Below are 13,636 nucleotides of genomic sequence, written 5' to 3' on the forward strand. Positions count from 1 at the left end.
GCCGATGAGAATCCCCAAACTACAGCAGTGAAGAATCGCCAACACAGGTAATAAGTGAATTTGTGAGTGGTCGTACTTGCTGTTGTTGTGGTCTTCAGTCCTGAGACTGGTTTGATGTGGTCGTACTTGACAGTAGGTTAATAAGTTAGCATTAGACTTCCCTCCGATTAACTGCACATGCGTAGACAGTATTTCTGCGAGACACTCTCCCTTGGTTCCTTGTTAACATTCCATTTGAATGTGTTGCCATATGTCCTTGTCCACCATCGTATGTGTCGTCATCACGACAGCGCCTTGTATAGTTCATCGACCTGTTCAGGTGTCGTGACCGGCCACCCCTTTATGTAGCCTGAGGCGGATTAATGTGGAGTTTCAGATGGAAGCATGAAATCAACTATTTAGTGTTTGTATCGATCACCCAGAACCAGAATGGAAACTATTTTCAATAATTTAACAGAATTTCCTGATAAAGTCTCAATTACAAAAGCCAACTAAACTGCATCTTCAGATATAAACATATATAACATACATGAGACTATCGGCATAGTCACAATTATCATTCTGATTGCCCCTGTTGGTCAACAGGTATTACCAATAACTGGATCAACCATGTGGAGACTGATATGGACAGGGAAACGTAATGAGGTAGCTACAAAATATCTTGGGCTATCAGACCATTTCTGCCAAACAATGAAAATAGTTTTGTAAGAATTTCCTAAATTATAGGAATACAAAAAGCATTCTTCAGTAATCGAAACATAAAATTTTCAAGAGAACCAGGTAATCAAGACAGGGATGAAGTGTATAGAGAAACCGACACCAATCCAAAATTCTATGAATTCTCAACATAATTGAAGTTGAGCTTTAAAAAGACATTTCCTGTGATTATCAACATCTCACACAATTAAATTTATAACAGCGGGTACTAAAAAGTCCTTCCAATTCCTTAAAACACCTCATGAAAAAGTGTCATAGTGCGCCATAGTTATTAAATTTCTATCATAGAAAGATTCATACAGAAAGATTCATAGGACGGTGTTGATTTCTACAAACAAAGTCATTTAATGACAAAGTAATAAACAATGCACAAAATAAATTCAAACCAAACAGAGGAAGACAAAGAAATGCATAATAAAAGACTGATAATGGAGTCTGAAGTAGAAAATGATCCAAACCCTCCAGCAATTTTCAAGCACTGGGGAGGAATTACAATAAGAAGTCCCCCAAAACAACACATGTAAAGAACTACAGACTAAGTACAATGATGTTACTACCAATTACAGAACATGATGTCAGTAAAACTACACCAAAGCTAAAACAAAATAAGCCAGTGGGCTCAGCTGAAGCACCAATGTTTATGCTGAAGTCATACGTATACAGTCATTCTTAACGCATATAATAAATGGATCACTCATATCACGGAAATTTCCAGGCAAGGATTGTATCTCCGCTAAAGATAAGGAGCACAGAAGACAAAGGAAACTACAGTCCCATTTCCGTACTGTCATCATTTTCAAAAATAATAATCTGAGCTATGAAAAACAGATCATTGAAACTCTGGAATAAATACAAGCTCTTAAATGGTTTCTGAAATTGTAGAAGTACTGATTCAGCTGTACTAGTATTCACAAAAGTGGTATTTCATCCTCCTGACAAATATGAATAGGGCGCAGGCATAGTTTTAGATCTTTCTAAGGTGTTTAATACTGTTCACCGTAAGATTCTGCTCCATAAGCTAGAAGCATTAGGAACGTAATGGGTCTTGATAGGAAGGTTTGGGTATGTGGATCCGTGCCGTAGGTGAGTGAATGTGTAAACGATGTAGACAGGCACCATCGTGTTGAAACCTTTTATTAACAATTTAAACAAACATGTAGTATGTTCGCACCACGCCAACAGAAGGCAATGGGCAATGTCCCTCGGATCCAGGCGTGCTGCACGGACGCGCCGACAGAGGCGTTTTTCAAGGAGGGAGCGAACAGATTTCTGCTCCCACTGCTTTGTGGCTGTCTACGTCGGGATGGGGAAGCGGCAGAGCGGCGACTGGTGCTCAAAGATAGGAAAGCCTCGCCAAGCAGGACTGCCCCGGGTGTTGAACACAGGCCTCACAGGCTGGAAAGCGGCTCTGCTGAAACGGTTGGACCTCTCTGCTTGTCTCAGCCCATAAGGCCGCAACAGAGCTGCTTACTGCTGAGATTCTCCAGTCAGGAAGTCGTGGCCTTTGCGTCATCAGTACAGCATTGGCTGACACTGAGAGGACGTCATATCATTGCCTAGCTCTTCGATTATGATATTGTGTTCCTGGGGAATTTCAATACCTCTGTCAACCGCTAACCTTTTGGGGAAGCAACCATGTTTCTGGGTCGCTTCAAAGGCTCTCGCACTAAAGAGCTTGTGTCATGTACCCACAAGACATTTCATCTTCATCGTCACCATTCCAAGCTTCCATACAGGCCACTGATCTAGGTGTGAGTCTCGGTGCTTGGAAAGAGGTCGACTTGAAACTGAGACAAATGTGACGGGTTGTTTCGACAGGTCTCTAGCTGCTGGTGCTGGCAGCGTTGGTGGTCTGCTTATGCCTCTGGAATGTGACAAAGTTTTGTATCGTTACATTCCTCCCTCCTTAGATAAAGCCTGACTATTGGAGTGTAGTGTAAGCGTCTAGCTACAAAAGAGATACTGGTGTACCAGACATTGTTTTTACAGTTTACATTCACCTGCATGTGTAATGTTTCCCCTTAGCATGTCCTTCTTCCATTTTTATAGTATCTTACGGACACTCTTCTAATGCTCAAGCATGGAGTTTCTTCCTTTCTGCACAACTCTACTATACTCACTAAAGATGAATGACTTTTTCTTTGGTGCCGACAAACTTGCTGTGAACCTGCTGGTTGAAGGAACGTAAAGGTGGGACGTGATCAACTCTTCGTGGGAGGTGGCAGTACGCCGGTATACAATAGTTCAAGATGACACAGGCAGCAGACGTGGAAGTTACTGTAGTGACGCGTTGGTGGCAGTATCTAGTCCAGTAGTTTTTAACACGACGGAACAGGTGTTGCGTCGTCACACGACCATACTGTACAGTTATCACCTGATCCAGTGAAGCGAGGAGGGTCGAGTATGGGGTGGAAGTCAGTATTTCTTTGGTTAGGATCTCGAAGGGCTGGTTAGGCATGCAGATTAAAGAGTTGTTTAGGGCTGTGGTTTCAGTTTCATTTTGAACAACGTTTCGCTGCTCCAGCTACCTATCTTCGCGCCAGTATGCAAAATATCAGGTTTAAAAGAAAATGGGGCAATCGCAGTGAACCTCAAAAACGGTCGGTGACACGGCAGAAGTTGTCCGTTACTGTCTTTCACCGTGTAAACCATATATTTCCCTACGCAATGCTACCTTATCAGCTTGAACCTTAGCTAGCTCATCTGGCAAATGGTAAATCGTCTCTTGCGTTGTCACTCTTGTATCGACAGACATTTTGCGTAATACTAGCACCATAAGTGTGCACTAACCCTAAACGGTAAAGAAAGGAAGGCAAAAAACACAACCAGACAGGTTGAAATATAAATAAATAAGAAAAGCTGACACTCACTTGAATGCTTGCGCCGACCGCTACTGCTGCTACGTAATTTACATTTCTGGCCACCCCTCCCCCACCCCCACCCATCAATTGGTCACCATTACACCCTCCAACAGTTCTGACAGCAAATATCTTGGATATTGATGACCAGGCAAGGTGTAAGTGTGTCTCTCCCTGCCGAAGCCGGGTGGAGGTGCAGACGATGTAGACAGCCAGCAAGTTGTTGAAACATTTCCTTAACAACCAATCACAAATGGAGACCAGGATCTGTGTCTTTTCTTGATACACAAGAGTGGTTTTCTCAGTTGTGTCTGTCATAGGAAAGAAATTCTGTTCGCTGATTACAGCGATATTGTAGTTACATAGATAACAAGTCGATAGGCAGTTAAATATGATTCAACATAGAGATAAAAATTCCATGAATTTCAATTCGTGGAGGGAAAATGACACTGTTAAATTAAAAGTGGATGGCACTTCTATAGACTGTCATAAGGAACACAGAATTTCTAGGTATAAATATCGATTCTGAACTGATGTGGTGCAAACGCACAAAGATACTTGCAACAGAATCCCATTACCATATTGCACCCTTAGAGTTCTATCATCAGTGTCCAACAGCCACTGCCTTCTTATTAGGTAATGTTCATATATACATTCAGTAGATACCTAAGGGGTACAAATGTCCAAAATATTAACACAGTTTTCAAGCTACGAAAAAGTGCCATAATAATAATAACCAAAACCAGTAGTGGAGCTCATTGTAAAGATCTATCCAAAACACTGGGTATTTTAATAATGTTATGCGATTATATTCGTCAGTCAGTTGTGTACATCAAAAACAATATAGATAATTATTTTACAAACAGCTTTGCCCATGATCATGGAACAAGATCTAGTTTACGCTTGTATTTACCAATAAAGGATAAACATAAAACTCAAAACATCTTACTACACCAAGGAATAAAACTGCACAATAAGCTGGCCAAGGGGATGAAAAAGGTTACTAACACAATCTTATTCAAAAAGGAAGTTATACAAATACCGATTAAGGGTTTGGCAAAATGTGTGACACAAATAAGGAAAAATAATGATAATAAAACATATAAAATGCCACTGAACTATTCGTTTAAATTAGTACCTGAGGTAGACTACATCAAAGCACATTTCGATAAGCGACATATGGGCGCTGAAGTCAACTTGTAATGGCAGGAAATATTTTGTTAGTGGTGCTGATGTAATCTGCTGTGTCGGTGTCGTTGACTGGGAATATATACTGACAGTCAAGACTTCTCTCATTACCTCACAAATCTATGAGGCGTGGTCTCACACATCTCTTGGGGTTTATGAAGCAGCTGACGTATGAAAACGTTGTGGAATCAGAAGACCTCGTCGCTAGAACTGCCGTCGCTGTTGGTGCCATTACGGACATGCCTGGAATCTTCGAACGGTCACGACCACCAATGGTCCGACGATGTCCTGCGTGCGTACAGGCCAATGGTCACGCACTGGAGCAGCTCCCCGTGAATACCAGTGCAGCAGTTGGCATGCTAAATTACCTTCTGTGTAAAGCGTCCCTGCCATCAGAAACTGCCGTCGGGGACCATATGTGTCACAACTAAATATATTTGTTTTGACATTCTCTACCCCTGTGTCAATTGGATCGAATACTTTCGGAACATCCTGTACGTCATTTCCGACAATACTTTCACGTTATGTTTCTTTCTGCTTTTTTCCAGAAAAAAAATTACTCCCAAAGCTATGCCATGTAGAATTGTAACATCTTATCCTCTTTCTGAACTCAATATCTCAGTCGAAATAGGGGGATGCTGAGTGACTTTTGCTGACTAGGGAATGGGCAGTTGCTGTGTGCAAAATGTGAAACCAAACATAGTCGCTATGGTAATGACATCAGCTGGTAGTGTGTGTAGTGCTACATTATGAAACAATGTGTGAGAGCAGTGGTTGAGAGTGAGAAATGAATGACTAGTGTTGTAACGGCCTTTTACATTACTAAATAACTCCTTTGTAATACGGTATTGTGTAGAAGGGACAAACAGAATGAGGTAGCACTGTTTTAAACAGCCTGTCCTTGTATTCGGCCATCCTGATTTAGGTTTTGCGTGGTTTGCCGAAATTACTTCAGACAAATGCCAGGGTGGTACCTGCTATAAGGGAACGACCGACTACCTGTCCTATTATTGTCACACTAGACTGTAAGTATGTAAATGCCCGTATAGATGCATTATGTAATTTTTGTTGCTCTTAAATTGTAATACCAAAACACGTACAGTGTCCCAGAAAATGAGATCTATGGGTTAATAAAACTACTATTACTGTAAGTTATTTTCACATCCCTCTGAAAGCGGGAATCAGGAGCGGATTAATGAAGTATTGTAGTTCGGGGAGGTTGCTTAGGTGAGAAAGAAGACCCAGGAGTATTCCTCTTGAAAGTTAAGGAAGAAACCTTCAAAAACAGTTTCGAACAGTTTTGATGCTTAAAGATATCAAACAGTTGTAAAAATATGTTTGTTTTAGGCAAAAATATTTTAAATTTTTTGAAATGTGTACAATTCACAAACTTTTTCTAGGTAACTTCTTTTATATGACTGTTAACACAAAGCAACTAGCTCATAAATCTTTTGTTAGGATAGAGTTTATAAGTAAATTAAGAACAAGTAAACTAAAATTACAAATGAAATACTTTTGAAACTGAAATTATTAATTTCTTCATTACTATAATTTGCCAAATATAAATAGTGAGATCTTCAGTAGATACTGAAATATGTTTTTCTAACTTTTGTTTTCAATACAATAAGTACAATTCACAATGATACTCGTTTTTAAACTAACATAGAGAGAATAAAAACGCAAAATTCATATTAATTATATTATCAAAACAATGTATTTGAGACTAATACCTCCAAAGAAATACAACGTGAACAGTGACAATGATATTACAACGTTACAGTAGCTCAAAGCTTACTTGCAGGTGCATAATGGCATAGTTTTGAATGTAATATTGAGTTTCTTTGATACACTGAATAATTAAAATCTGGCAATGAAGATCATTTTACAAACTATAATCAAACTTATATTTTTCTTCCTACTGCTCTATACATACAGTGTATATTTGGCATGCTTCATGCCTATTAGCATCTGATTCACACTTTGTTCAGGTTTTATACAAAACTGTAATCAGTGGGAATGCTAATTACTCAATCTTTCTGCATTACAGAAGAACAACTGCCACTATGTTAAATGTTATCTGTACTTAAGAGAACATAGCTTTCTATTCTTTCCGCCCTTCTCGGTATACCAATCTATAGTTTTTTCTTTGGCAATAATGATTCCTCTATGGGCACACAACAAAGCGAGTCTTGTTAAGCGGTATTGTCTACAACAGTTTTTCAACCGTTTAATGAGTTTGAGTGTCGAGAAAGATCTTTCTGCTGTTGTAATTGACACAGGAAGAGAAGAAAGGATCAACATCTAAGATCTAATTTTAGGAAAAAAAATTTGCGTACAAACCTGCAAATACTCAACCGCACAGCCTAGCAGAGGTGTTTCGTCTGCCTCTTTTCTTCTCCATTTAACAAGCAGTTTATCAGTAGTAGCAATGACAACAGTGGGGGCAAAGCAGGTAATGCCCTAAGGGAAACGTGAAGCACATGCTCTTGGGAGGAATACAAAACTGTTTTGAGCGGAAGGTAAGCCTCGGTACTTGATGTTTTACTTACATGAGAGTGGAAGTGGCGACAGTGTTGCATTTCCTCTGACCATGAGTTACGGTCAAAGGAAAATTAAACACAGCCGTATACGGTAACAATTTGGAATGTTCTTGTTTGTCACAAGAAACAACAGAAAGAAATCGAACACATTTTATACTACCTTGACAATACACAAAGCAAAACCTGTTCTATCATTAGAGGATCAAGCAAATTACGTAGACAGGATTTCTCAAAACCTCGTCCAAGACTCCTTCGATATAAATTGTTGCATCGTTTGCGCTGTACATCTGTTGGTTCAAAAGAACAAAATAGCTTCCCACCTTTCACCATGAAAAACGGAAACAAACTACACAAACGATGCTTTATAACGAAGCGGAAGACCATCTCGGATGTTAAACATTGTAATAGTAGCATTGTAGAAACACACGGTACTTGAAACATAACTCCTGTCTTTAGAACCAAAAGCAATGGTTGTCCAGAAACTGAAGTAATGCGATTCCAAGGGGAAAAAGTCCTGGTAGTACTGAACCATTGGAAATCCACTCTGCACACCACATTCTTCATTCCTGTTGTAACACGAAACTGACGACAGTTGCAATAGCACTGTTCCTTAGCACTCTATGTATGTCCCTCAGCAAGCGTTTCTTGTAACACACCTGTGTCACTAGTATAAAGCATTGAGACACAGCGTTATTTTATCCCCATTTTATTAGCGCGTAGTGAAGTACCAATCACGCTCTCCGAGTCGACCGCAAGCACCGACTAAGATCTTTTACACGTCATTGGTCCCTTCCCAGTGTTATCTGTCTTTATAATAAACATGCACTTGAATCATTATTCGTTTTCGGTTCCCGCAGCGTCGTTTCTGCACGGTGGAACAATACATTACATGAGATAAATGCAAACAAAGCCACAAAACTTTGTTCTTAATGTTCACGCTGTCGATCCGATTAACCAGGTAACTGAAATAGAGTGATTATACCTTGTTACAGGATCAGCAGACTTCTTTTCGATAAACCACTACTCAACGACTTTCGTGACACCAGGAATCACAGGCGATTCACCTTCCAAAAAACGTGACATGGCTGTAATTACAACGTCTGGTGAGGTAAGTTTAGTGGAAAAATATTTGAGGCAGGCAAGTGTTCATAAATTGATGAGGAGTGACATGATCACCTTGTCGGTAAAAGCGATCGCATGTTTGATAATGTGATGTCTCACTGAAAATTATAAAAGCAGACATAGTCGAGCTTGAACTCTTTCTCTCCTACAACTACTTCACTTTTAATAACACAATATGCTGCCAAAAACAAGGCCTTCCAAGGGATACAGCTTAGATGGAACATAGGCTGATATATTTATTTTTAGGTAAATTCTCAAACTGTAAACATCACACCATTCATTATAAACGTTTTGTAGACAATATCTTGGTTATGCCAAAAGGTAGCCCAAACGATATCGATGTCAATGCACGTCAGCTGTGTCATATAAACACCAAAACTTTATTTTACCACCGAAATAAGGGAAATAACTCTATTAACTATTTGGACATGACGATCACTAAAACAAACAATACACGTAAGTCCAGAATTTGGACCTAAGGGTACATAGAATATTACTCATGTCAAATCCTATCACTCACAGCGCCTGAAGGAGAATGTTACTGCCATGCCACACCGACTTACTAGCTTGCCACTATATGGCCAATATAACCGCGGAAAGCGGATACACATTCAGCGTTGTCTTGAGACCGTACTACTAGATGAAAAATAAGACCATAACCATTTAAGAGCACAAGAGGCATACAAAGTAACAAAAATTTTCCCCGGATGACATACTATGGAAAAGAGTATCAGCAACTAGAGAAACAGCTTCAAAACACAACCGTCAGATGCACGTTTCAAATAAATAATACTATGGAAATTCGGCTTAGACACTAGACAGGTAACAAATATAGTTTTGTATTGAAAAGACGGTTAGATAGTTTAATATTAGAGTTAGGGAACAGGCACATCCGCAGAACAGAACTGCATCTGGACTATACCTTACTGAACACAAGCATACTGTAACCAACATGGATAAAACCGTCAGTATTATACATACTGCAGCAAAGGCCCCTACTACTGAACCCCTGGAGGAGCCAAGGATCCATGACTACTAGAAGAACACCTTACTGAAATGTTTCACCGATCTCCATTTTTCACTCAAGGAAAATTCTTGCACTTCCTGATCTTCTGAACTGTAGTCCAGTCAAACAGCACATATATATTTCAAAAGTTGGGGTGAAAGATGTTTTCTCTAACTCAGTCATGTCGTTGGTAAAATTGAAAATCCAAGATTTTTCGATAAAATTTATGTTTCGTAAACTTTCTCAAGGCAAGATACAGGTCGCACTTCTTTCAGCTTCTTTATAAAAATCTCACCTTCTCGTGCTCTGAGAGCTTTGACGTCTACGTCCTTTTTAAATGAGTACAAGTTTCTCTACAAATTCCATTACTAGAAACATTTCCTGCACTCAACACCAAGGGCCCTGCAGTTCGTCAAAAAATAGCAGTTTTCCAACTTTTGTGCAAAACGGAGACATACGTAGTTTCTGAGTACTTCTACTGCCGTTTCTGCTCATACAGTACAAACATATTATTTATTATATTTCAAGTTGGAAATGTACATATCAGTTTCTGATAACAATTACTTCATCTGCAATTGGATGGTTCCTACTAACAGTGAGACAGCCTTTTCCAGTTTGTTAATTTCGCCGTCTGTTCCCTCAGTAATTTCCATAAAGTATACTTCTCCTTCACTTTCGTCTTATAAAAATTCTTTTACGTTTTCACAGTTGACTACACTGTAGTTACTGCCAATGGAAGAATATTTCAAATCTGCTTTCCTTCAGGACCACGTTCCGCCACATCTCAGCTTACATGAGCACGAAACAACGTGATGAACTTGCTCAGGTGCTGGATCTTGCCTCGTTACAACAAGCCTCGGACCGTGGCTACCGGGAGCCCCACTTCTCAGGATGTTTCCGGTTTCCCATCCAGCTTTTGACTTGCTGGTAACAACGTAAATAATGCTGTTTCTCGACGTCTTCTACAGGCTATAACCTTGCAACATTCAGATTTAGCTAATAGCTGTTACTGCAAATCATCATCTGAGAACTGCTGACACCTTTACTGTACAATGGGATAGTAAACTGTTCTCCAGGTGTTATCATTTCTTCCCTGGTAGCGTCTTGTTTCCTGAACGTGCCATTGCTGAGTTTAGGTGTTATTTTTCTCCCTAATGTTGCGAAACTTCACTTTCCCTTGACCATAAAAGGAGCATGTTTTATCACACCCACTGAAAGTGTGAACCAAATCTGTTCTTCCGTGTTGGTCTACAGATAATCAAATATAGCCTCCATCACTTCAACTGTTATTGTTGCAGGTAGGTGCCCTCTTGCAACGGCCCTCATACGACAGTTTGTAGGATTGGAAGAGAAGAGACCTGGGCATATGGAGCACTTTTAACATTTTGGAAGGCGAATGGCGACTTCTTAGCAGCGATAAAAATTCCAGTTCAGATCCTCTAGCCTGCGTGATACCGACTTATCATTTTCTTGACAGAAAAATTCATAATTACACTATATTTTTCTTTCCCCGAGTGCTACGGATGGCAGAATCCTTTCATAACGGGATTTTATTGACAGCTACGTAACAGTAAACAGCACTCAGTCACTAACTGAGTAAGAAATTAAAAATGTAGCATTAATTATTTCAACACGTTCCTGCCATCTGTCCATGGTGCTTGTGTTTTAACTTTGCTGTTGTCGTCTGACACTTCTGGTCTTCGTGGTGAAGCTAAGTAGCTATTTTCTTGTTATTATCTTAAACTTTTCTGTTAAGCCAGTATTCCTTTACTCTCCTGCTCAGCTCTATCTTGCGTTCTTCGGAGGACTTCTTGATATTTCTGTGGCTAGCGTCTGTACGAGGTATTAGGAATGGTCTGGTTTCTACAGTTAAATGGTAGTCGCGCCTGTTGTTTATTATGTCTCGCACATTAAAAAATTCTGCAACACCTCTCCCTATTGCATAAAAAGTTCTCAGGTTTCAAGTCGCATCAAGTAATTAAAATTACACAAGCTTTTGACGAAGCTCGCTTTGGCCATCGTCAAGTGCTATGACTGCTATTGAGCGACTGGTACGCCCTTACGTATACTAACTACCGGCTGTAACGACACTGGTCCCCTCAGCATCTCCATATATGGGATCACTTTGACTCGGCGTTCGATGTGCCCGCTTTGACAGCGCTATCGCTGGACCCCACGCAGCACTCATCTGCTGGCCACCTTCTCTATTTACGATGTTTTCGGTTATTTTTATTTCGATGGTTTCTTCAATTTCAGTGTCCCAGAACCGGTTAGTGCAAGCCGAGAGAGAGGTTTCGACAAATTTTATCCGGTGGCCGTTTTATAGTCATGCTCAACTAAAAAGGATTTCTCGACGTAACATAGGCGACAGAAACTTTCATCCTCCTTACTTTGTTGTTCCACAGTGCGTACAGTTTGTCCGATGTAAGATTGGCCACACTCGCAAGATATATTGTAGACCCCTCGTGTTCTAAGACTTGCTGTGTCTTTAAATTGTCTCGGAAACTGACGGACTTTTGTCAGAGGACTGAAGATACAGTTGATCTTGTGTCTTTTCAACAGCCGCCTTGTCTTACCTGATATGGAGTCAGAGGAAGGCAAGATAGTAAGTTTCTTAGGCTGCTCATTCTGATTTTTGCTTGAAATAACTTCGTTTACTTGATGAACGTTACAGGCGTTGTTGCAGAAAACTTTGCGTAGGTTGCTCGGCTCATGGGGCCACTTATCAGTGTCTGATACCATTATTACATGATGCACCCCACAGTGCGCTTCTGTGCTGGGTGATGAAAAATTTGACGAAACTTCTATCGCGGCTCGCATTAGCAACTTCTCGAGACTGTGTAATGGACTACCCTGTATATGGTCATCTGTGATATGTATTTTGATACTCCCTAACTCTGACATCAAAACCTGCTGGACACTTCATGTTGACCTATAATCATGAAATTTGACAAAAAGCAGGGCATCTCAGTATGAGTAAAGGAAAAATTCTGAAAATGTTTTTATTTGTGATTATATCAAATGAAAAAAGTATTTTTTGTCATTTTTAACAGACCTAAAAGTTAAAATTAAAACAATCTCGGAAGTTCTGGAATTACTGGGGCTGATACCTCGCCAGTATCGATATCATTAACAGGCATAAACCCCGAGGCTTTCGATTTCCAGGATGGCTGAACTACCTATTCACAGAATTTAGTTAGTATGGAACTCTAAAAGCGTGAGACCTAGTCGAACTTGGCAATTTTTTTGAGAATTGGGTGGATATCAGCCGAGGTCCAGTCATTTGGGAATTTCTCTGTACACGTTATGTCCAGGGTTACTGTGTGCTTATGCCAGTATGTCTGTTTTCTTCAACTAGTTTGAGCATTTCTACCACTCTCCCAGCTTCTACAGAAGCGTTGTTGTTTGTTAGGAGACTTGCAACCTCTTTGACTTCCTTATATGTCAGAGGAGGCACGTGCTCAGTAGTGGAATTAGTGGATTCTCTAACATTTGTTAAAGAATCCACTAATTCACCACTGAGCACAAGGTATCTTGCACCCTATATTATGACAAGGCTGACTGGTTTATATTTTTTGATTTACCAGAATGATATCGATGGTATACTCATCGTCAGCAGTCATATAGAAGATCCATGAAAGCTATATGCATTTTCAAAGACATAGAAAACATAAAAGGCAAGTAGTCTTGTCACTATACATGCAAATAAAATGTGTTCCACAGAATTAAGTTTGAATTATTTATACTAAATTTTTTCTATTTTGCGAATTCACTGTGGGAGGTAAGAAAGTGAAAATCAGCTTGCAATTACAAATCTGGTGGGGTCAAACGTAACTGTTCCTACTGTTATTATTATCATCTGAAAGACAATTTACAACATATTTAATTTTGTGTTTGTGATCCTATTTCAATAAGTATACTTCATAAATTAGTTTAATTATAAATAAATTCATCCATCAACTGGATAATGTATAGTTATATTTTGGCCTACTGACTACTAATTCAATCTTTTCATCTTTGTATATCATAATATTTGACCATACATTGTCAATGGACAACGATTTGTGTGCCTTTGGTGCTGTAAAATTGAATTTACCTCTTATCTAATCCCATATTTGTGAATGGTAATATTTCTCATTACAGAAAATGCTTTGAGCATCAGTGTACCTCCCGATTTTGCCACAAGAATGAGTGATCAAACGTCA

General features: G+C 39.6%; 1 protein-coding gene across 1 annotated transcript in view; it reads left to right on the forward strand.

Moving 5' to 3' along the window:
• The window catches only part of LOC126094864 (myrosinase 1-like), a 58,982-nt gene that overhangs the window by 26,209 nt on the left and 19,137 nt on the right, over positions 1-13,636 (forward strand). Inside the window, exon 8 of the mRNA XM_049909496.1 lies at positions 8,296-8,411. Within this exon, the coding sequence (XP_049765453.1) occupies positions 8,296-8,411 (116 nt within the window). The remainder of the gene's footprint in view (positions 1-8,295; positions 8,412-13,636) is intronic.

The sequence above is a fragment of the Schistocerca cancellata genome, chromosome 8, assembly GCF_023864275.1.
Source record: "Schistocerca cancellata isolate TAMUIC-IGC-003103 chromosome 8, iqSchCanc2.1, whole genome shotgun sequence".
NCBI classification, from domain to species: Eukaryota; Metazoa; Arthropoda; class Insecta; order Orthoptera; family Acrididae; genus Schistocerca; species Schistocerca cancellata.